At 38.3% G+C, this 25,553-nt stretch overlaps 1 protein-coding gene across 4 annotated transcripts in view; it reads left to right on the plus strand.

The window, feature by feature from the left end:
- Nucleotides 1-384: 384 nt before the first annotated feature.
- Nucleotides 385-25,553, plus strand: part of SSX2IP (SSX family member 2 interacting protein) — a 28,328-nt gene continuing 3,159 nt past the window's right edge. Inside the window, exons 1-12 of one of the 4 annotated variants that reach the window (XM_021274336.4) lie at nt 385-608; nt 12,588-12,628; nt 14,407-14,540; nt 15,345-15,511; nt 15,724-15,924; nt 17,671-17,781; nt 18,892-19,027; nt 19,900-19,975; nt 20,061-20,232; nt 21,965-22,115; nt 23,626-23,762; nt 24,205-24,378. In XM_021274336.4, coding sequence (XP_021130011.2) covers nt 14,498-14,540; nt 15,345-15,511; nt 15,724-15,924; nt 17,671-17,781; nt 18,892-19,027; nt 19,900-19,975; nt 20,061-20,232; nt 21,965-22,115; nt 23,626-23,762; nt 24,205-24,378 — 1,368 coding nt within the window. In that variant the 5' untranslated portion in view covers nt 385-608; nt 12,588-12,628; nt 14,407-14,497. Of the gene's footprint in view, nt 609-6,258; nt 6,530-12,587; nt 12,629-14,406; nt 14,541-15,344; nt 15,512-15,723; nt 15,925-17,670; nt 17,782-18,891; nt 19,028-19,899; nt 19,976-20,060; nt 20,233-21,964; nt 22,116-23,625; nt 23,763-24,204; nt 24,379-25,553 lie in introns of those variants that run through there. The other 3 variants (XM_072041584.1, XM_005022322.6, XM_013102201.5) reach the window with 3 other exon arrangements.

The following is a 25,553-nucleotide window of genomic DNA, read 5'->3' on the forward strand; positions in this document are numbered from 1 at the left end:
TATATCACCATTGCTACACTGAGCGCCATTGATAAAATTGTTTTCTTATACTTTTGCTGAGCTCATCCTGAAATGAAAAAAGGGATTTTGATTTAAGTGACTTCAAGTGGTAAACTCTCCCTAACTCAGACTATACTTCAGTGGCATGACATGAAGCACCCCTCTCCAGAGAGGCATCATTTGAAACTAGTTGCAGCTGAGGACACTTAAAAACAGGAGTATCAGCTGTGTTCACAGTGGATAACTGCTGTTTAATTACTCTGCAAGCAAATCACAGACCAGCTGAAGGGACACAGGACCAAAATCATTACATTATGTTGGCTTACTGACATTTTGAATTACTTTGTGGGCCTCACACTGAAAGGACTGTACTGCAGTGAAATATGATTCTAGAAATTTTATTTTCCTGAATCTTTTCACTGTATGGTTGGTAGTGGCGCTAGGTAAAAGCTTTAATTCTTCTTTTCTGACATTTGTGTAATTCCTTTGCAGTCAATAAATGATGCTACAGTTAATTTCCTCATTGAAGTAGGACATTTGTACTTGCATGCAGCTTCACTCCTGGTAGCTCCTAGGTCATGCTGCTTCATAGGAGTGGAAAATGAATGGTAAGTTTGTGTGAGAGAGTTAAGAGCGTATTTCTACTGGCATTTAATTTTTTATGATCTGAAATTGGAGCCAAGAAAATAAATTACACCTCTTGGTAGTGAAATGGACTCCCCTGAAAATGCACTCAATACTTTTGTGCCTCAATTCCCATATGTTTAATATTATAATCAAGGTCCTGCTCCTTTTTCATCTGATAATCCATTGGAGTTTGGGTTTCTGCATGCTATTTTGGGGGCTGAACAATGACACAGACATGTTTATTTTCTGACAGTAAGTCTTGTTTTCATGACTGGGGAGGAGGCAGGTAAACCAGAGACTGATTCTATGGATGCCATAATTCATTCTTCATTCACCACTTTCCCCCCAAGTGCTATTTTGCTGCTTTTCACAAACCATGTGGGAGCTTCTCTTCACTTTCCCAATGCTACTTCTTGTTCTTCCTCTTTACAAACACGTTACAACAATTACAAGCATTCTGGCTACCATAGTATTTGGCAATGCCATTTGCTCAAATATCTCAGCAGCTATCCCAGTGAAGAAGAACAGTTAACTGTGCCAGATTCAGTGATGTTTAGCCCTACCTATAGTAATATTTAATAAGTATAAGGTGTTGAACAAATGTTTGCAAAGCTTTTTCAAATAGAGATTGAAGCAGGCATGCAAAAATACTGAGCACATTCTCTGAAGGTGGTGTACGTATAGCAGAGGAAAGGATGTAAAGAAGAATAACTGTTTCATGGTATGAGTTGCTATTAGGTGCTATGATCAACATTTTTCATGAATTATCTCTGCATCACTGTAGCCCTTCAACATAGCTGAATTGAGTGGCATCATCTGTGCTGCTCCTTACTTCACAAAAATAGTCCCTTAGACTAGAAATAATCTAAAAGGTTTCAGAAGTGAGCCTGTTACTGCAGGCATTGTAGCCATGTGCTGTTTTCTTCTCCTCCAAAGGACTTTGGGATAAATCCAATAAAAGGCTTTGATGACTGCAAGCAAGGTGCTTAATGCAGCTTAGCTGGTATCCATCTCCCAGAACGGAAAGCAAAATTTGGGTGCCTCTATCATATATCATAGATGAGGTGGGTGTCTACTCTCCTATATTTATCTGAGATGTCATTAAATAGAAACCAGAAGCGATGCTGCAGAGAAAAATATGAGGGTGAGCTCCATGAAAGAGATGAGTGATGTAATGCCTCACTGATACTGAAACTGGGAAGTCCCATTCCCCTCCCTTTTTTCTTTGCTCCCTCTCCTCCCTTGGTTATCTTGTACCGGCTCTAGCATATGCAAACCCTCTGTGAGCCATCTCATTCACTAAGCTGTTGGCACACTAGTCCAGGAAAAAAAAAAAGTGGATGTTTTTCTGTAGAATTAGTGAGCTGATCTAACTCAGCTGAGGGTGCAATCAAAAATGGGGCAAGCACGAAAGTGTAGACAAATTTGTGGAGGATGAGTGAATTTTGGGAGCAATTGGCTAAGTGACGTTGTATCATACCATGAGGTGCTGTGGAGTTAGCATCCCTCTTGTGTTGCACCTTCTTGGATCCCTGATGCATAGTTTGCTCTCTGTGGTACTGCTTCAGCACAAAGGCTTAGGAGAGGATGCTATCACCAGGCAGCAACAGCTCATCCCGTGGATATTTTTGTGAATGTTGGGGTGTGCTAAGTCGGTCAGCCCCCTGGGGAAGGATAGGCATCTTCTTATCAGGGTTTTATTATCTAACAGGGATTAGCCTGAAATCTCACAGTCCAAGTGCAAGAGGCAGAGGGACACTGAATATCTTTCAGACGCTGGGCCAAGTTGCTGTCATGCTAGTGGGGCAGGGAGAGAGAGGACAGTCTGGATCACATAGGTGGACTGCAGCATGTAAAGTCCACCTAAGATCCTGCTGTAGGTGTCTGCATCTTCAGAGTGGTCTGTGAGCACTGTGCCTCTAATGAGCCCTGTGCAGGTAGATGTACCTGGTATCTCATTGCATGACCGGAGCTTTTAATATGTGAACAGCAACCAAGGGCAGAACTTGAAACGCTTACCAGTGCACAGCACAACCCAAAGCCTGGTTTATGAAGTTATTTTTGTGCATCTCCACAAAAGAGACGTAAAAGCCCTGTGAGCTGGGCTTTGTTGAGACGCACAGTTCTTACACTGAGGGACAATAAAGGAGACGCAGGCTGCCACTGGCCTATTGCATAACAGGATCAGACATTTTAATGAGCTTCTGGTAGTCAATGGTTCATCAGCCCTCCTGACTTGTAATGAAGCAGGACACTGCTATAGAAACCGCTCTAGCAAACAGCATTTTTGAATGTACTTAAGATGATGAGTTTGAATTGAAATGCAAACACAATGTGGATCAGTCCATCTCTTTCTGAATTGTAGGAGCCTCTTTGCTCTCTTGTGCATGTTACAGTTTAATCCTGCTTGAATTTAAGTTTATAGAGGCACTTTTTGTATTCCATTTCACAAAGCATCCATTTTCCCCTAGTTCTTTAATATCTTTCCTATTATAATTCTTAATCCCACTTCTTTTTAAGCAAAGTGTTACAAGGAAGAAAGGATAAATACATTTTATATTTTTTTTCTAGTATTTTTTCTATAAGCTATATTTATAAAAGAAACAGACCTAAAATAAATTCTAAGGATAATGGTCTATATCACAGAGAGGAATAGTGATGTAATAAAAGGTGTTTTTTTTTTAAGATGCTAAATTATAAAGTGAGTCTTCAGATCACTCCATCAATTAGATTCAAGCAAACCTAAGTAAAGCAACTATAAATAGGAAAACAAAAAATTGTTTAAGGAGTTGCAATCTTAAAATCTGGGTTACTGCCAAAGACCAGAAATCCATTACAGGATATTTATGATAAGTGTACTCAAGAGAGCACAAGAAATACTTCTTGTTATCCTCTACCCTATCTCTTATGGATGAAAATCTCCAAGGAGACCATACTTCACCTACACCAAAATCCTACCTAAATGCCACCTTGGTAATGAACGGCTTAAAAAAAAAAAGTGTTTTGATTCTTCTTGCTGTGGTTTAGGTAGACTGTGTTACACCAAATCCGTGCATTACAAATAAAAAAGTGCTGGGCTATGAAAGGTTTTTCATAAAGTAAACCTTGCTCTGACTCTTGTCTGAAAGTATCCCACAAAGACTTCTCTTTTCCTGGCCAACCCACTAAAAAAAAACAAAAACAAAACTCAATCCATGATGCACAACCAAGTGCTTGGGGAGTTCTCTTTTGAATAGCACCAACATAGGAACAGCTGCTATGATCAAATGGACAAAGGGAATTCAGCAACACCCACACCATCTATTATCTTTTAAAGCTACAGGAGCTTAATCCTTCCCATCGACAATGCCTGTTGTCCCACTTGCCATTTTGACTAACGTATATTTGGTGTAAGTCTGCTTCCTCCTAAGAGTGCACCTGCAGCAAAGCTGCAGTGTAAAAGTCCAAAGTCTCTGCAATTAACCTGAGTCATAAAATAAAACATTTTTTTTCTGCACTGCAAGGACTGATTTAGTACGAACTAAACATTAAAAAGAACAAGTTGTTATTAAAAATATTTATTACTATTATTGCTAAGGTAGTAAAAGCCAAATCAACAACTGTTATTTCTGGAAGCACTGGGAGCATGCTTCCTACACAGCAAGAATCAGTCAGTTTACTAGCCCTATAATAATTCTTTTTCATCTGCCTGGAAAAGTAATTATGGTCTCCCTCTCAGCAAGAGAAATGGCCTTAATTCCAGTTCAGATGACAAGAGTAAATTTCATCCCCGAGAGTTAAATTTTGATGAGAACTTTGAAAGAATGGTTTTGACCTTATTCAGCATTTTTTCATTCTCAAGTTGAACTTTGAAAACCTGAAATATTGACTGGGGTTTGTCAAATAAAAACTGGGGTTTGTCAAAGCTGTATTTGTTGCAGGAAAACTTACAGGGCTCATTTTCTTCTGAGATTCCATCCCTTGCTGTATACCACAGGTCATCACTGTTACAATCGTATCAAGGAAAATGCAATTTTTATTGATACAGCCAGTATTCTGCATTACCTCCTCCTTACATTGAAAATACATTATAGTAGTCAATCTTTGTCAGCTTAGGTGAATAACTGAATTTATAAAAGAATATATAGATATATAATCTGTTAAAAATAAATCTTGTTTGTCCTAATTGCTGCTATTTCTTTTTGATGGTAGCTTTCTAATTGAGAATTAGATATTGCAGATATAAATATGCGTGATCACAGAATTTGGTGTAGTTGGATACGGAGGTGGTAGATAGGAAGAAAAATCAATGAGGATGTGAATGAAGGCTGCAGTCTTGCAAATCCAATAACAAAGGTAATCAAATGCTATTCTATTATTCAATAGATCATGTCAATTCAATTAATTTTACTGAGTTCTATCAGGTAATTTTTGTTAAGATCCTCACAGATTTGGTGAGGTAATGCTAGATAATGTCACCTGAACAATCTCTTTGAGGGGGTCGAAGGGGAGGTATGTAGGTGTTGTAGGCTGTAAAATTGGAGATGTGACTCCTTAAAGATCCCCTCCCACTCCTAGAATCTTTCAAAATATTTTATATTTGAAAACAAAGAAAAAATCTGGTCGAAGCAAAATATGTGGAAGATACGTAGGATTTGTTCATTCCCTTAAATAATGTTATAAGCTTATCATTCTTACAAGATAGCAATAGTATACAGCAGGATGGGATATGTGCTTAGATTTGTGGTTTATTGACGTTTTTCATTTGTAGTGGTGTAATATATATATATATTTAAATGCATGATTGAGTTGTGCCAGGGGATGTTTAGACTGGACATTAAGAATAATTTCTTCATAGAGAGGGTGTTTGAGCATGGAGGTATTCAAGGGACGTGGACAAAGCACTAAGGGCCATGCTTTCGTGGTGGGATGCAGTAGGTCAGGCTGGTGGTTGGACTTGGTGGGCCTGAAGGACTTTCCTGACACGGTGGCTCTGGGCAGCGAGGTGCTGCTAGACTGGCACTTTTGGTGCTTCCTGCCACCCCTCATGCCAGAGGGGCTGTCAGATGTGGGGTGTCTCCCACTGGGAGACATTTTTGTGGTGCCTGGACAAAATTTGCTCTTGGCGAGAGCCAGGAACTCCTGGTGTATGCTCATTGCTCAGGTCACTGACAGGATATTTAGGGGAACGCCGTGGCATCGTTGGTTGGAGAGGGCGTAGGAGAGGGGATTACAGGTTCCTTGGGGTCAGTGCCTTGACCAAGCAAAGCAACGCCTTTGCTTGGGACAGCGCTGAGCAACTCCTGAGATCAATGTGAAGCTTGAAATGCGATTTCGAGCCCTCCAGAAGAACAGCACGTCACGGCGAGGTGCTCTGACACTTTGACATGCAGCTGCTGACCTCAGCCGCGGGGACAAAGCGCAGCGGCACGCAGCCAAAGGTAAGGGCCAGCATTCAGCGAAAGGCTGCCCAGAGCCGGGGGCCTGTGCGCGGGGACGGCGTCCCGGGCCGGGCGCCGGGGAGACGCAGCCCCGGGGGTCCCTCCGCGAGCCTCCCTCAGGTGCCGCCATAGCGCGGCCGGGGCTGCGCGGGCCGTTGGTGGGGGTCTCCTAGCAACCGCGCGGCCAATGGGAGCGGCGGGGGCGCGTTCAGCCCGCGGGGCCCGGCCCGTTCCGATCCGCGCCGTGCGGGAGCCAGCTCCCCCCGGCCTCCTCCTCCTCCTCCTCCTCCTCCTCCTCCTCCTCCTCCGCCCCGCCGCAGCAGGTGGTGCTCCGGCGGGCCCCTCCTCCTGCCCTGCCGCTCCTCGCCGGCCGGAACGGGCGCTCTGCGGCCGTTGGCGAGGCGGGGGCGGCGGTCCCGGTGCTGTGCTGGGTGCTGTGGGGCTGCGAGCAGCCGGTGCCCGCAGGGTGAGAGCCGCGTCAGGTGAGAGAAGAGGCTGGCCGCGGTACCTTGCTTGTTTGGAACATCTTTATTTGCAGTAAAGCTCGGGGTGAGGGTGGAACCGAAAGGCGAGATCTGTTTGTCGTGTGGCTGCGCCCCGTATTTCCGTGCCTGCTGGGCTGCCCGCGGAGCAGTCGCGCAGGGCGCCGCGAAACTATGGTAGGAATTCGGGAGTTTCGGGGCAATGACTTAAAATGGGAGGTATGCGGTGTAAAATGCGAACGCATGAGGTAATCCCTAATAGTAAACTTGGAAAGGAGACCTGGGAAGTATTTGGTGCCGTTAATGGAGATTTCAGATGATAGTAGTTAGGGAGAAAAACGTGCTTTATATTTCAGGAGTGGAGCGCCGTGGCGTTGATATCGGTCACCGTTGGTTGGAGAGGGTGTAGGAGAGGGGATTACAGGTTCCTTGGGGTCAGCGCCTTGTCTCTGCAAGCGGCTGGCAGCAGATGCTGAAGGAAAGATCACCGTAGGTTGGCTGCACAGCGATGCTCCCATCAGGGCATCCTCCCAACGTACTGCAGCCTGGAGCCGAAGGGTTTCTGAGCAGAGCTCAGACCTCTCTTAAATTTTATAGCTTTTGATGGATAATTTCCAGCAGATTTCAGCCAGTTTATGTATTTAGCATTCACAACACCTCGTGGTGATGCAAGTCCGCAATTTAACAGTGCTTTATGTGGAAAGATTTATTTTCTAGCTTTCAAGTTGGATATTCTATTTCATTTTGCATGGCTGTTTTGTTAAAATAAACAATAAATACCTTCCTGTACCTGTTCTTCATGGTCTTGTCCTAGCTGTTTCTTCTTCTACCTGAAAAGTCACAGCTTATTAATTTTTTGTATGGAAGCATTGCTTGACCCTCCTGCACTGTTTTCAGGTCTTTTTCTGTCTTTTGTACCCCAAAGGTTGTAATGGTGTGTGATAGGTAAGCTGGGGAAGCTGTTTATACAGAGACCTTATGATGTTTGGTTTTCTGTCCTAGGCTTCAGTATTTTGATAACTGCCTGTGAGCTGTTACTTCCAGAGGAGTAATCACAGTGACCCTGAGATCTCTTCCTGCATGATAATGCCTAGCATAGAGCCTGTTGGTTTAAGTACATGGCTGAGTGGTGGTGGTGTTTTTTGTGTTTTTTTTTTTTTTTGTGTGTGTGTGTTATGTGTTAGCTTGTGTTTATGAACGTGGAATTTCAGCTGCTGATTTTTTATCATCCATTTGTGTAGCATGTAAACAGCCTTCTGGGGTTCTTGTCGTTCAATCTTAGTGTTTATTTTTCTGAATAATTCTTTACCATAACTGAACTGTCTCATTGACCTGCTCATCGCATCTTTAAATTCTCTGAGTAACGGAAATATGTGCACACACCCCTTTTTGACGCTAAATTTTTGGTCTCTTTGGGACTTCCACGTGATACTTTCATGTACTCCCCCTCTTTTTAACTTTTCCTCCTCTCCATCTACAGTCAGTCATTAATAATTTCCCTGACATCTTAGTTTAAGAGCTTTTAGTAGGAAACATTGTGAGAAGTGTCTGCAAATCCGGTTACCCTGCCTTGCCAGGTACACTGGCTCCTCCTTCAAGAGCACTATAGCAGGCTTGTTAGTGTTTCAGAAGTTATGGTCACATTGCACCAGTCATATTTGTTGGTGGCTAACAAGTCTGTGCTTGACTCTTCCTTTCTGCTCTGTACAAACCTGGATTTTACTGGACAACCATTCCTTGAATCCCCTGGCGTTTGTTAGAGAAATCAGGTGCGCTTACCATCTTCTGCTCACCTTCCCTGATGCCTGTGATAACTTCTAGGTTATGTGATTCTTTGCCTTGTGAGTTTATCATTCCTGAGATCTAGAACACTAGTTCTGGCTCTGCCAGTAAACACTACTGCTTTTAGGAGCTACTGAGGCTTTTTTCTTCATTTTAAGTCTTCTGCTTGCAGGGAGAGCGAAGCTATAAAGTTTAGCTAAATTAGAGATCAGACAAAGGAGGAACTATGGAAGATGGAGTTCCTAAAGCTCTCTTTTCCCAAATTTGCAACATGGGGAGGTTTGGTAGCAAGATGTTCTGTTCCATCTAAGTGTAGCAAGTGGTTTGTGAATGCAGAGGAAAAGAATTTTGAATATCATCAGAAATAGTGCTATTCTTTAGCAATAGGAAAATGCTGATGTGAAGATCCATAGTGTTAGTTCAAAGTGGGGTAGGAATTTAGGAGCCAGATAAAACATTTTCATGTGTTACAATTTTTTCAGTGGCTGCATTAACAAAATTTATCAGTCATCTGTGTTTAACAAAGGTAGAGCTGAATCTTGAGGTGTTGGGTTATGAGGACTATAATCTGATCTGAGTGTTTGGGAGGGAGCAAGGACAATTGTCAAACATGAGATTTTTATCAGGTGTAAGGGTGTATTTTGTGTGGTTATACTTGTTGAGAAGATCAAATGTTTGATCATAATTCTTTTTGTTAAACTCTTGACATTCTTTTCAAGTAAAATGGATTTGACAAATACAGATGGGGGTTTTCTGAATGTGGTATGTTCATAATGAAGTGAAGACTTGGCAGGCAGTACCCATAGGCTGGGTGGTTTGACTTGCTTTTTCAGGTTACTTTTGACCACGCTGAGTTTAGCTGGAAATTGGGCATGACTTAAAGAAATGTGCCCTTGGAATGTAGACAAGTGGAAGGAAGCCCTCTCTTGTACATCCTCTTCCCTCCCCCCACCCCCTTTTATTCCAGTTATTAGAATTTTTATTCCAGTTAATAGACTAGTGATTAAATTGCCACAGTATTGTAAAAGTGGGGAGGAAATAACTGGGATCTGCTTTGATTTCAAGGCCTGTCATCAAAATTGCAATATTAAAGAAAGGCCACTAAAACTGTAACAGGTTCTTTATAGAGGAAGGAGTTCTTCCAAATATACAGTTATCACTGAATATGAGCTATGTTCTAGTGCTAAGTGCGACCTTTGTTATTAAAACTGCTGTAGAGAGAAAATAATTGTCAAAACTCTAGGGAGGAAACGTATGGACTTCCATGGTGATTACATGAATAAAAGAAGTCTGTTTCTGGTGACCTTACCAGGGATATTTGTAAACCTACAATGTGATGACTGGTGTGTACCCTAAATTTACATGGACTGGTGTCTTTGTTTTATCCGGATAAAAGCCATCTGTTGGGCATCTCTGGCTTACTAGACAAATGTAAAAAGCTTTAAGCAGATTCACAGCTAGTCTTGGGATATAATTTTTGTAGAAGGAATTATGTTGCCTGTTAAGAAAATGTTTAGTAACTAACCTTTTGATATATTTTTTTCCTCAAATTTATAAGCCAAAATCTGTGTACATGTTGCAACTTTTGTACAAGTACTTAATATACAGAGAAGGAATCGGACTCTTCTCTTTTTTTCCAAGATGTTGTGACATCGGGGAGTGGGGTAGGATGCTCCCCCCAAATTGCCCCTCCCTACCTGAGGGGAGGAAAAAGTTTTCTGGGTTACCAGATCCTGCAGTTCCCATTTAAGTCACGCCCTGTGTAGGTTAGAAATGACCAGATGGTGTAATGTGATCACAGTACAATGCTATAACATGCTATTCACTTCTTCTAACACAGGGTTGTCTGAATTATTTTTATCAGCTCAGAGCTACTCATTTTTAAAGTTAAATACAATATTCAGGAATTTTAAATGTACTGTGCTGTGTGAAGTTTATAATCCTAGTGCTTATTGCTCATGATTCTTCAGTTGTGACACAGTCTAAACTCAGCCTTATGAGGTTGGATTTGACTTGAGTTCTGGCTCAGTCATTATCAATCCCTCCCCTGTTCCCCAAACCACAGAACAGTCGTTTTAAGAACAGCTCCTTTCACCTATGTGCTTGTGACATGTGGTTTTACACTTAAAAGTTTACTCTAAACTTCATTGAAAAGGAAAATAAATGTTAGTGAATTATGTAGGAGTTTGTGGGGCTAGTCCTGTAGGTTTTTGTTTAAATGAATAAATAAATAACTCTTGGGGTGAATTTCAAGGAGTTGAGTTCTGCTGTGTTATCATCACAATGGCTTTTTAATTTTTTTTTCTTTTGTACTTGTTCTGACTTCTTTGGTTTGGTTATTGATGTTAATCAAGCTGTCTGTTATTTTTAGCATGCATATCTTTTTGGGGTGGGGTTTTTGTTAGATTTTTTTTTTTTTTTTTAGTTGCAATGAGATGGCTCTGCTGTTATGTTCACTCATGTGAAGTTGGGCCCCAGAGGCGTGTTTTTTTTTTAACAATCCTCCTAGGTTTTGTTCACCCAATTTCTTGACTGGAACACAAAAGTGATGCTGCCAATGGGCAGAGAACTGCCTGGCAAGCACTGGATCATTACAGATTTTTGGGTGAGTCATCAGATCTATTGGTGAAATGGCTGCAACAAATCCCTGTATGCTGGAATGGGCACAGAAAGAAAATCATTAAGTAGTTACAGCAGATTTGGCTGTTCAGAGACTTGTTCTTTTCTCCCCCCTGCCACCGATGGTCAGTCAGATTTTTGGAGTTAATAAGAGGTGCTGGGAAACAGCAAGTGTTGATTTAGCTTCTTACTGCCTGTTTTCCCAGCCACGATTTAAAGGGTGTGGGAATCACAACGGGAGGAATAAAAAAAAAAAACAACAAAACTGAAACCAAAACAACAAATCTTTAACTAAAAAAAGGGTAACAAGCCTTTATGTGTTAACTTTGGATAGCTTAGGGAGATCCCTAAAATACTTTTAAATCTTGTTTATTATTTTATTATACCTCCATAATTACAGAAAATGCAGCTTTAAAAAATACAGTTCTTTGATATGGTGGTTAAAAGGGTGTTAGAGTCCCTTATAAATACAGTTTATCTAAACTAATTTTGCATCTCCTCTGTCTTGATCAGGGATGCTCATCTTTAGCTCTTGCATACTTCAGTGAGGCTATTTTGGGCTGCGTTGCTCCAGGGGAGCTGCCTAGATTGGTGAGGAAATGTAGCTGATGGATCTTAATCACTAGATAGCTTCAAAAGTCGTGGGTAAGGTCCTGAACTGGCAGCAGAAGCCATGTGGAACTGATGAGTTGATCTTAGCATAGGACTAAAGGCTTGTGGCATTCCTTTTTGCAGCTGACACAGGGATTGTCTCGTTCTGCGCATCTGAGTTTAATTCTAAATACAGCGTGCAAAGATGGTGCATGTACAAAATAGTGACTGCTCTCTGAAATGATCACTGCTTCAAAGCTAGTGCATTCTTCCGATGCCATATAGCAATCTGAATTACTTTTAGTGTGTTGGTTTAACAGTTGGAGGAAGTTTTGAGTTTAGCACTCACCAGATCTTCATTTTTATTTTTAATTCTGCTGTATTGACTAATATGCAGTGTACTGCTAGTTGCCCTTTCACGACAAAAGGCTCTAGATTCTTCATGGCTGACTGATGTGAGAAGAATATAGTTGTATTATCTGGACTTTACTGTACTGCCTGGGTATTCTTGCATTCTGTATCTTTGCTAGACATCCTTTTGAACCTGTGGGTTTTTTTTTTTTTGTTAATTTTCATTTTATCCTCTTGCTGGTATATGTAGAAACAATGTGTCACCAGAAAGTAGTCTTCAGAAAATATCTACGCTGAATAACATGGCATGCAGGTTACAGGACTAAAATTTAGAGAATTATTGTATTCCCTCACGTGGATTAGTCCAGTCTGCTTCCAGTCAAGCATTATTCTGATGCAGACCTCTCAACCCAAACAGTGTTTGCACTGTAGAGACCTGTGGGCTGGTGATGTACTTAGAGGGAATTAGGGTGGAAAGATCTCATAATGGTTATGCAGTCTCTTAAAGAATAAATGCCAATATATTTGAAATTAATTGCATCTATGAAATGTGAGTAGTGTTTTTGTAGAATTTCCAATAGTTCTTAGTGGAATTTGTGTTTTGAGTTTCTTAAGAACCTTTTGAAATACATTATTAGAATGCAGGATTACAACAACACCAATAATGAGAATATACTTGTTTAATTTGACTTTTTATCCACCCTTTTATTTGCAGGTTTCTCTATCTGATGGATCCAACAGAAGCCAAATAAGAATGTAAGTAGACCTGTGTGGAGCTATGAATTGGATTTGATGATCCTCGCAGGTCCCTTCCAACTTGGGATATTCTATGAAATGTGTCCTCCTAATCTTTATTTTGATTTTGAATTACATTTTTAAAAGCACCGTTGACTTGGGTGATGGGGGAAAAACAAAGAAGAGATTGCCTTACAGACCTGCCGTGAAGTCAGTCAGTCATTGCCTTTAGAGTCTGAACGTTCACTTAGTTCATTTCTGTTCATCTTAGTTTTGCAGGAAGAAAACACTGAAAAATGTGAGTGGGCAAGGAGAAAATAATCAATTTCTTAATAAACAACAGCCTCTAGATTGTTACTACGTTTACTGTTTTCTCCCTGCCTTATGTGCGCTTTCTGATGTGCAGTTTAGTAGTTGCTGCAATGTTTCAACTCATATGAGGAATAATTGTTTATCTTTTTATACAAGTACATGAACCTGCAGAAGTATTCATCCAGGTGGATACCTTATTTTCTAGTGCTGAACACTCTGTGATGTGGCTGTGTACCAATAGGATTTCTTTAAAACTTGGTGTTACTCTGGGCATTATGTTGTGTGCTTTGAAATATCAGTAAGGGTTCTTATTGTCTCTTTTTTGTTCTCAAGGGACCTTATGGATAGCAGACCACCCACAAACATCTGGTGTCTTAAATAGACAGCAGATTGGTTTTCCAAATGATAGCTTTTCCCACAATGATAAAAATACAAGGTTTAGTGTCAGAGCTTCAGAAGTTCCTTTTCCCTGAGTGCACATTAGGAGGAATTAGTGGCAAACATGGCTGTACTGCAAAAGCCTATGGAGTCCATCTTAAATTGACTTGAGATTTTGATCCGAAGTATTAATGAAGTAAATGAAAGCCTTCTTTCCTGTCAGATGAATAGTTTCCCTGAAGTGTCGTTGTTCACCCAACAGCTGATGGCTTACACTGGCCGGATCTTCAACATCCAAGTTGGGCTTTAATTTTCCAGCAGTGTGTCAACTCTAACACTATTGCATGCCTTCAGACTGGGAGGTGGAGGTAGGGTGAGGGGACAATCAGCAGCTTCTTTCTTATGAATGAGTTTTGGTTGGCTTCCAGAGAGCCAGCACTGTACTCAGTGGCTGTGCCAATGGAGTAAGGCTTTGCCTTTTCCTTCAGCAGTTTTGGAGATTTTGCAAATAAGCAAGCAGCTTGCCAGGGAAAGGCAGTGTAACTGTGTATACGTGGTATATTAAGGTACATAGGTTAAGTTTAAATTTATATAGTTAAATATTTAATACATTATTATTTTTTTATATATGTATATAAATATATAAAAGTTCCTTTGCTCTGTTGGCCAATAAATCTTTTCTAGAGCCTTTGTCACCTGTTAATAATTTCATTAAGACAGATTTATGTTAAAACTTCACATAAATTTTTCTTGATAAAGCTGCTTCCTGGTTATATTGCAGAAAAATATTAAATATTTGGCTTGCTGTGCTTTCTCTGATGTATGTTGACAGAAACAAGTGGGTTATCTAAAATATCTTTATACTTTCCATGTGTGCATGGTGTTTTAGTTAATGGTTTACAAGACTTGGTTAAGTTGAAGTCTAACTAAATACAGATACATCGTTTCTACAGTATAATTTTTGCTGTGCTTATGGTGTTCTTCACTGTGTGAAGAAGTAGACAAATGTCATGTGGCTTAAGTTCAGTAGTCTCTCTCTCCTATGCCTCCTTTAATCTCCTAGCTGTATTAGATGCTACTGTTAATCTAAAATGCTCTTGCTATTTTAGGAGATGCCTACGTAACACCCATTGTCGGGAATTCTACTAAATACTTCACTGCTGAACCACTTGCTCAGGTACCCTGCCTGCCCTTGTTGCTATGGGAGATTGGAAGACTGTTACTGTGCCAGTGCTGTCATCAGGTAAACTAGTAATATTTTGAATTTAGTGGATTTGCTAGCTCTACTGGTGGTATTATAGCTGCTTAAGAGAGATTGGGGTTTTATGAATGAGATACTTCATGTTATTTAACATGCTGTTAACTAGTCTAGTGGATACAAAGCTTTTTTTTTTTTTTTGGGGATTGAGTCCTTGTAGAAATGCTGCTTTAAAATACTATTCTTTCATATGTATGAATGAAAGTTCTAAGGCTTTCTAATCAATTTTTTAAATATACTTTTCAGATTATCTTGCACTTTCAGAGCATTCTTAATTTGTTCTATGTTCTCATGCCTTATAAAATGATGACAAATTTATTAAAAGAGATTTTTTTTTTTTTGCCAGCTTCTACCTAGTGGAAGATTTAATTATAGTACACACGTGCTTTGCCTAAGGATATCATATATTTTTGGAGGAATTTGTAACTAAATTTACAGCTTTTGCACCTGTATAAATAAAGCACGTGTTTTTTAGCAAGCCGATTAAGAAGAAAGGTTGGAGAGTTCTTTCATGGAGGGAGGAATAGTAACAGTTGAAAGATACAACACCTGAAATTGTTGTGAAATCTTTAGATTTTCTGTAGAAGTTTAGCTATCCTTCTTTTTATTGTGAGTTGTTTAATATGTTATGTTGTTATATTTCTTTATAGATGACATTCTAAGCTCTATACTTGTAAGTGTCTATAAAGAATAATTTTGGTATTTAAGGGATTTGTTTTTAAAAAATTTTTGTATATGATGTCTTAAACTACCAGCCCTGACTTGTTTCTTAATATTTTTAACTTTTAGATAGCAAAAATATTTTTCAATATACCTCAGAAAAAAAGATATCACCCCCAAGCATGAACTCACAAGTGCTACGCTTGCCACTGCCTTCATCCAAAAGCATGCACAGCTTTTTCAGTGCCTTTTGCACAGAAGAGAATATTGAACAGAGTATATCCTATCTCAATAGGGTAAGCCAGATCTTCTTGTTTATTCGCCGTTGTTTGAAGATGACATTAAACCAGTTTTGGTAGTGAAGAAGCACTGGATTAGGAAGGCTTCTTTCTTAATGCTAAAGTTGGTGTGGAATATATATTTTTCTTCATATAGGATTTCACCTGTTATTGTTTATCTGAGAGATTTAACCCATTATTTATCCCCTCTCCCCTTTGTCTTTCACCAGGAATTGACAACATTGGGCTTCCCTTCTATTTATGTGGAGCCGAAAGGAAAAGAATTAAACTTAATATCCATCATAAATTGCATGAATGAATTGCTTGTACAGCAGCACAAGAACCTTCGAGCTCAGGAAGAAGTAGAAATGCAGCACCTGAAACTGGGTAGTGATATGGATCACTTACAGAACTCCTATGCTAAATTAAAGGTAGAAAACAAGATAATTCCACCAATATAATGCAGCACTTGTGTTTAACAGATACTGTACATTCTTAACAGTGAGTGAATTTTGTTTTCCTCCCCAGTTCTAATCCGTGTTTGTATTTGTATGTGCGTTCTTGGTTTTGATTTTTTTTTTTCCAGTGGAAGATTTGTTAATGAAATGTGAATTAGTGGAAGAATGGAAAACCTGCTTAGGTCTTTCCTCAAGGAAGAGGGAAGACTGTTCAGTTTGGAAGTGTTTCATGGAAATGCATGCTGTAGGTGAAAATGCTAAACACATCAGTTCAGCTCATTGAATATCATCTAATAGGGCATACCCTGTTCTAAAAGATAAATTCACAGTATTATTGTAATCAGTGATAGTGACGTACTAGGAAAAGCAACCTACACAGGGCTTTTACCACTCGTTCTCCATATGTGTAGCTTTTTGTGTGTGTTTTTTGTTGTTGTTGTTAAATTCCTTGAACAGCTGACCACATAGCCTTTTCATAAAGACTGCTCAGAAGCTTGCTGCCAAAAATGAGATTGTTTCATTTTACACCACATGATAAATACCTACAGGTCTGCTACTGTGGAATAGCTGATGCATTAGAAGTTCACAGCTTACGCTACTTTGTGGATACTCATGTGCAGTCATATCAGAAGACTTGTTTCCTTTGATTCTGCCTGGGGAAGAAAAATTAAAAATCAAGTGCATGACTAAGGGCCTCATAAGTTTGTTTTTCAGTAAGACTGTCCAGCATTCTCCTTGTCAAATAGTGCTATAGCTTCTCAAAATCACAGGAGCCCTTCTGCCGAGATTAGTCAGCCACACAGGAGTGTTTTGATGTGAACTTAAAAATCAAGTGTAACTATAGTCATTTTAATACACTATGTATGATACTTTTCCTAGACAAATGGCTTTTAAGTTGAGAATGCAAAAAAACTTGCTAGTGCTACTTCAGTGTCAGGACATTTAATTTATCTGTCATCATACAAGGTTTCTTTATGTAAATTCTTTCAGATATCGTGCGGCAATCCTCTTGACATATGCTATTGTGTTAAATGTGTTCAGATGTGATTTGCTGCTTAGAAGCTTTTGATGCTTACATAACTTTACTCACTTGTAGCTTGCTGCACACGCAAGAAAAGAGTTTGTATGTAGTGTTTTCTTCTGACCATTCAAGGTGGCAGTTTCAGGTTTGAGTCACATGTTTGTGGAAGAAAGTTCTTAAATGCCAGTCGTGCATAATCTGTTACAATGGGATCATTTGTCCAGCCTTACTCTATATATGTGAGATGTCCTATTTGTTTTGCTATGGTCACAATTTACATATCTATGTTAATTGTTCCCTGGATTATTTAAGAGAAACACTCCAGTAAAATGGTAGTCCCAAATTAAAACAGGTTGCTAAGTATCCACCTTCAATCCTGTGGTAGAGATACGCTTACAGAATCCTGACTTATTGAAAAAGCAGTAATGCAGTAATTGTATAAGATAAGATATGTTAAATACCAAGCTAAATTTTTTTTTTTTTTTTTTTTTTTTTTTTTTTTTTTTTTTGTGGATGGGAGTGTTTCTTGTACTGGAGAATCATACTTGCTCCAGAAGATAGAACTAATTTGTCACTGAAAGTGCAAGGTGATCAAGAAACATCAGAGGTCAAATATAAGAAGACTTGACTCAAATGAGGTGACTTTGCAGTTTGTTTTTTTTGCATTGATACTGAACTATCAACATTCCTTTTTCTAGGAACAGCTGGAATTATCTAAAAGGGAAATAGTTGGACTTCAGGAAAGGGACAGACAACTGCAAAGCAAGAACAGAAACTTGCACCAGTTACTTAAAAATGAGAAGGATGAAGTGAGTTATGTACATCAACACAGATTATTACATAGGTTTTCAGTAGTATGATGATGTTTGCATGGTATCTGGTAGCTGTTTACTTTGATTTTTTTTTCTAATGAATGTTGTATTTCAGCAAAGAAATTGACACATTACATAAATTAAATAGGTTCTGCAAGGCATAGGTCCAAGTTATAGTAATGGTAGATAGTACTGTAGAAAAATGTGCAGTTTTCTCATACTTTTTGATTTTAACTTTATTTTGTAATGTTTAAATATTCAGAAGTAAGAGGATACAGTGTGATTCAGTTGCTTCCTCAAACCTATATGTATAGGAGCACTTACTTTTTTGTTATATTGTAGAGGAGAGTGGGGGCAGGGGACGGACCACAAAACCCACACTCATTAAACTTTAGATTCTTAGAAGAACCAAGATCAGAAAACACTTCATTTAGTTTGGAATTTGTTTCCACGTTCTCCCCAGCCCTCCGTACTTACATGGTTCCTAAATTTCCATGAATGTTCTCTGCATTCATAAACATGTTCATGTAGTTAGCAATCATAGTAGTATCTGTTTATAATGAACTTCATAAAGTTCTAGCTTAAAATGTTGAATGTTCTACATGTTGTTAAAGTTAAAACTGATGCTTTGGGGGAAAAAAACACACTAATGATAGTATGGGTCTAGAATATGCTTTATGATATGTTCTTATAGACTAAATAAATTAGTCTTCCTTTTCAATTCTGCTATCCAAAAGGAGCAATGTGTTTATTATTTTTTAGTGTAAACCTAATAAACCTACTTTAGAGTTAATCAAATCCCAAACATTAATTACTGAAGCCAGAGAAGGTTATCACTTGAATCACTAAAAAATGTGCTTAGTTGTACTGACGAACTGTAGCATATGTTGCTTGTGGTGTTGGTTTGTGCGTAAAAGCAACAAAACTTCCTGAGACAGGTCAGAACCTATTTGTTAGGAGAGTACTCCTGATTCCTGTTGTCAATTCCTTTAACCAGAAGCAGTTCTAATAAATGTTACTTCACTTCTCCTCTTTGTTTTGGTTTTCTGAAGAAATGTTTCCTTATATGCGTTAGTTGAAATCTGTTTCTTATGTGGTTGTTTTTAGGTACAGAAGTTGCAAAACATAATTTCAAGTAGAGCTACACAGTACAATCATGATATGAAGAGGAAAGAGAGAGAATATAACAAATTAAAGGAACGCTTACATCAATTAGTCATGAACAAAAAGGACAAAAAGATTGGTAAGTAGAGTACCAGAACAAAATAGTTTGTTCTGTATTTTAAAAATGCTTAGATTTGGATCGGAGTGTATTCATATCGCTTTCCCAAGTGTTTAACTTGTGGATCAGCGAATGTGTTGTGAAATTCCTGTCTCAGACAAAGCATAGAGACTGTCATTGGAAAGGAAGTCCTGATCTTCCTTTCTTATCCCTTCTGCTACTCTCCAAATGCTCTCAGTTGTTTGCCATTTGTAGCATGTCATATTTTTACTGAACAAAAACAGTTCACTAAACCAGAAGAAAATAATGTTGCTGAGTTGGTTTTTCAGGTTGGATTATGATGCTGTAGCAGGAACACCTATTTTGACAGTAGAAAATCACTAGATATCAGCACAGTAATCTCTAGAAGCTTCACCCTAAGGTGAACAAATCTTAACTTGTATCATGTTGCTGACTCCAGTTGGATAATGCTAGTTGAAGTATCAGCAAGGTCAAAATAACCAGCTTTTAAATCTAGTTCCTGTTTCCTTGAGAGCTAACTAGAATTGAACTTTGACTCCTAACCTGATGTGATTTCAAAATAATTGATTTATATAAAAGCTGAAATATGGATGAAAGTGCTGTTAAGAAATGTATAAAATAAGAGACAGGATGAGAACACCCCCACCCCAGGTTTCCAAACACGAGAAGTTATTTATTTTTCTTGATTATCTTACTCTTGTTCAGGAGGGCAATATGGTCTCATCTGGGTCATAAGACAGAGGGAAACATATAGGTAATGTGGTCTCTTGACAATAATTATGTGTAAAAGCAAACAAGTAAATGTAGTGTTATCTGAGTATTTATATACTTGCATATTTTTTCATGCTTTGAAATATCCTTTTCACTTGCAGCTATGGAAGTTCTAAATTATGTTGGTAGAGCTGATGGGAAGAGAGGTGCATGGAGGACTGATAAGACAGAAGCCAGGTGAACTTCTAGTTGTTATAGAACAACGTTAATTGACACATATGCTGTATTTGTTGTCTTGTTACTGTAAGATTTCTGCTTCTAGAAATGAAGAAGAAATGTACAAAGTTCTGTTAAGTGACTATGAGCAACGCCAGAAGCAGCTTTTAGTGGAAAATGCTGAGCTGAAAAAAGTTCTTCAGCAAATGAAGAAAGAGATTATTTCACTTCTCCCACCACAGAAACAAAAACCTAAAGAAAGGTCTGAAGATGGGCCAGTAAGTACCCTTCAGTTAAAATTAATTGTGTGATAGTTTGCAGTGCTGGAGCCATTTGATCATCAAAAAGGTAAACTTCCTCTTGTAGGACTTGCTGTGGATTACATACCCTGTGCTGTACTTGAAATCACCCATGTTTAAATGGTCTAATTCTGTCCATGAACAATAGCAAGTCTGTTCTTCCTAGTCAATACATGGGAAGCTTGAAAGTATACTTCAGATGAATGTTAGATGTAGTTACCTGTATATAATTCTCTATAATGATGCAGTTTGGATTTCGTCTGCCTTTCATAGTAGGAAGTTGAAACTGGCTTCCAAGGTGCTTATACAAGTATTTCCTATCATTTCCATAAAAGGTGGAAATGTGGTTAAGATAGATGTTCTAATGCCCAGACACATAGAACTACTGTACCAGTACTCAGTAAATGAAAAAAATGAAGTGCTGAACACTATGTGTGTAAAAATGTATACAGAAAAGCAACAACATAATCTTAAGGAAAAAAGAATCAACTGTTCTGAAATTTCAGTTCAGCTGAGCACACAGGCACTGACTTCAACACTATGACAAATGAGGGACAAAGTACAAAAAGGGAAGCCGTATGAACTTTTCTAAACTGTTAAAGCTTTCCATAGAAACCACAGAGGGTGAGGGTAGAGGAAATGTAATTAGTGTGTGTTCTGTTTAGTCCATGGGTTAGACCAGTTAGTTCAGTTTGCAGAGCTGCTGGTACATTGGAGGAATATGTTTTTTCCCAAGTAAGATGGCTTAGTGTTTTTTCTCCAGTCCTAAGTATTTTTTTTTTTACACAGGATATTTTATGGCTACTCCAGACTGGGATTTCATGAGGTTAGCATGCATACATACACATACATGTATGTATACGTATATAAATGAATGTTTTTTTTATATAAAATGACAAAAACCTCTAAAATAAAAATACCGTTTTCTTACAATTCTTGCTTTGTTCCTTAAGATCTTAAATGATACAGGTTTGAAAGAAAGTACTTACTTCATATGTAAATGAATTATTTAGATGCCTTTGAACTTAATTTGGAATTTCCCATCACATTTTTCTTATGTACTTGTAGCTAAAGAGGCTTGTATAGAATGGTTTAGATGCTTGAGAGTAGTGGAGTATTCATGTCAGGTGTTTAAATAGCTATAGCTTATTAATTTATATCCACTAAGTTGTTGCGGGCTAGTCCTCTCAGACTTTTCTGTGTCATCTCTTTGAGATGGCATTCAGGTTTGGTATTTGAACAATAGGGTGAAATGCAACTGAATGGGCTACTTCCATTGTACCATAGGGTGTGTTCTGGATTTACTTAAGACTATTTTTTTCCTTTTGAGAATTTATAGGTAATGGAAACACTGTCTTTACCATCTAAAATCCTGCTCGTTCTGTATAGTGAGCCTGTAACAATGGAACTTCTCAGCAATCTGAACTTCTTTTGTGGAGATTTGTGATACTAATTTAGAGTCTTGCTGCCTTTATAAATTGTCTTCGTGGGTTTTGGGGAGTGCCACATTACTTCTCTTTCTTCATCGTTATGCCATCAGGGAATTGAACTCTCTAACAGACAAATTTTCCCTGGAAGGAAAAATCTTTTCTGTATATATTAATTTTACTTTGGTTTGGTAAATTAAACCTGTATACATATTTAAATAAACAAATATGTCTACTTGGAATGGTAGGGTAGTTTGCATCACACTTTGCTTCTACTTTTACAGGTGTTGTCAGACCTGGAGGAGGACATTGGAGAGTTAAATAAAGAGAATATGTGGGAACTGTCATGTGAAACTGTGCGAGAGCAGCTTACCAACAGCATTAGAAAACAATGGAGAATGTTGAAAAATCACGTTGAAAAGCTGGACAACCAAGGTGATGATTAACACAATTACCTGGACATATAAAATTCTGCTAACTTCATTTGGTATCATAATCTTTGAATTTACTTTACAGTCTGTCTAAACTACATAAAAGCTAAAATAGAAGGGATTGTGACCTGGTAGACTTCCTGAAAAAGCTTGTGATTGACATTTTCGATATGAGTTTTAATTGAATGAAGTTAGGAAAGCAATTGCATAGCAAGCCTGTTATCCTGAAAACCGACATGATTAATAGTTTGGCACAGTAAGCAACGACTTTCAGAAGAAATAATTATCTTTTGTTTGGAAATACGTGCCCTGTAATAAATGTTTGTTTTCTTTTCCCCACCTTTTTGAGCTGTTTGAATAATGCAGATACAACAATTTGAATCAAATGGATGCAAAATATGTAAATGCTTCCTGGAGCTTAGCCTTGCCACATCCATACCTCTAAGTCTTCTGCTGGCATTCTAAAGTGAACTGGTTGATGGAATGGTGCTGGACTCTTCTCATTTCCAGCTGTTAAACAGCATTAAAAGACGGCTAAAAATATATAAAATTCTTTCCTAGTATTACTTTTCCCATGTAAGCAAATGCTGCTGCTACCACAGGGATGTTTGCAGACAGGAATAATACCGAGAAGGTCATGCATTCAGTTGCAAATAAAAGAGCAGATGGTCTATAAGAACATGTTTATGCCATAGAAAGGATTTTAAGATCACTTGTTCTGAGTAATAGTTCATTTTGTATAGCTAACTGAGAAGTAATTGTAAACATCAGGAAAAAATGCTTCGTGTATTTGTGCTTTTCTTGGAGTCACCTTTCTTTGTGTTGTTTTTTTTTTTTCTTTAATTTACAGAGATGACTGTTCTAGTTCCTTAGCATTCAGTTAATGTTCAATCGCTGTCACCAGGGGATCAAAATTTGGCTTATTATGATCACTATGATAGTTGTGTATGAAATAAAATTCTGCATTATATGATTGTACAAAAATACATTTTATTCCTCTAATGGATTCCTTTGCTGGGGTAAAAATACGCACGCAATGTTCTGACTGTAAGCTCTGTTTCTCCTTCACAGAACTTGAGGGAAAAGTCTTTCTTTTTTTATCTGATATATATAGTTACTGTCATATTTCTATGAACACACAAGCCCTTCAAAAATTGGCTCAGAAGAATAGGCTAACAACATATCAGTGAAGAGAAGTCTTCATTTGTCTTGATTTTCATTAAATAACTGCTGAAGCAAGTGTTTTTTGTGTGTGACACTTCTGTTGCAGTGCAGACTTGTAATTTACCCGGGGAAATGTAAAACAGATACGTTGTAATTTTTTTCTGAACTGGGTATAGTGCCTAATTGTGTGTGTGGCACCAGTTTTGGTACTCTTGTCCTGATAGAAGTAATTTTGAATATGTACATGTCTTTTGGGATAAAACAAATACAGCTTAAAAACCTTTGCTATTGCTCTGAGCCCCCAGTGCTGTGAGGGATTTTTGTTCTAAGTAGCTTTTTTCCTCCCTTAGTGTCACGTGTGCATTCAAGAGCTTTGGATGACAAAGATGTAATTTCAAGGGAAGACCACGAGCTGGAAACTGAAAAGCTAGAATTAGAAATTCAGCAGTGTAAAGAAATGATCAAAACTCAGCAACAACTGTTACAGGTAGCAGGCTTTAATTTTTTTCTCAATTGAGTGTGTGTGTTTAATATGTCACTTCTTACCTCTGAACCTTTTTCCTTTATTTGATTATGCTTTTTAATAGGAAGTCTTAGTGGTTGGTCTGAGTATGTGTGCTAGTTAGTTGGTTAGTAATCTAATGAGTTTGTAATTCTGATAAGAATAAATGGGGGGGGGAGAGGGAGGGTGAACAAATATGAGGGAGGAGGCTGGGGTCAGCTGCCTGAACAGAGATGTTTTGTTACCTGCCTGAAACTCTGGCCCCATCAACTGTGTTGTTTGTATATCAAACTTCAACTTTTTGTGTTTTTTTTTTTTTTTTTTATTAAAAAAAAAACAAAAAAAAAAACTGAATTTATGGAAATCCTGCACATCTTTATAGGCCTTCCCAAATTAATATTAGTCTTTCGTTGCTTTATATTTGCAGCAGCAGCTTATGTCTCCATGTGATGATGACACCACTCTGTTACTACAGGACTGCTATTTGTTGGAAGAAAGAGAACGTCTTCAGGAAGAATGGAGGCTATTTCGAGAACAAAAAAAGAATTTTGAGAAGGAACGAAGAAGTTTTACAGAAGCTGCTATTAGATTAGGACTTGAGGTATTAGAAAAATGGAAAGGTATTAGAAAAGGAATTGCTATGAAAGATGGGTTGCTATTGTTAGAATAAAACTATTTAACACACACTGAAGTGCAGCAATCTAACAATTTCTGTATGGAGATGTTAAGCAGTTAACATTCTCATACTGTATAAAACATCTTTTGGCAATTGTGGCAGGTCATTTAGTTGGCACTTCAAAAAAAAAAATTCAGATGTACTGGAAAATGCAGTTACTGCAACTGGAATGACCCATTTTTCTTGCAGCTTTTGAAATTTCTAAGCACTTCTGAAAAATCAGTCTGTTTATTTATTAAATGCTTTATTAAATCCTGTGCTTATGCAAATTTTTGTCAGATTTGGCTATGGTGTTGAGTTCTCAAAGACTTCTAAACGTTTCTAAACCAATGACTATTGCAGATAGACAAAATAACTGCTGTCTTTCTCTTAGTAGGGTCACTTTCTGTTCTTGTAGTTAAGCCATCCAGTAAACATGCATACTGGAATGGAATGGGGGTAGATATGTCTATAAATGAGCTCTAGCATGTGCCCTTTTCTCTAGTCAGTAGTTAAGGTCAAAACATGAAGGGGATTACAAGTGAGCAGGAGGGAACATAAAATGTCAAGAACTGAATATTTTGGATTTTCCTTGAGATGTTGGCACAACAGTAGTTCATGCAGTGACAAATATTGGTACAAGCCACTACATATATAGATACATGTTCTTCAAGTTTTTCATTTAGTGTTACTTTCGTTTCAATGAGTTCTTGAATTTAATGTTTGAATTAGATTTATTCATCTTGAGAGATGAGAAATACTAATAGTTCGTCCAGAAATGCTTAAGACTACATTGCAGCAAAAACGTTAACTGCCTATGCTTCTGCTTGTTAAAATAATAAAATTTGAAAGGAGAAACAAGGAAGTAGAAGCAGTACTCTAAGTTTCATAGTTATCTGTGAAAAAGTAGGCTTGTTCTATTTTCTGCTGATACAGTAAAAAAATATATATATAATGGGAACATCCCATTTCACTGATGGTTTTGGAGATAAAATAGCTTGTCTCTTGATTGCACAGCCTTTAGACCTCCTGAAGATTGTCTTTAGCCAGTGTTTTCCTCTTCTGTGCTCACAGAGGAGTTGGAAAAGGAAACATCCCCTTTCTGCCCCAGTTTTGGATGG

This window comes from Anas platyrhynchos, chromosome 8, assembly GCF_047663525.1.
Source record: "Anas platyrhynchos isolate ZD024472 breed Pekin duck chromosome 8, IASCAAS_PekinDuck_T2T, whole genome shotgun sequence".
NCBI classification, from domain to species: Eukaryota; Metazoa; Chordata; class Aves; order Anseriformes; family Anatidae; genus Anas; species Anas platyrhynchos.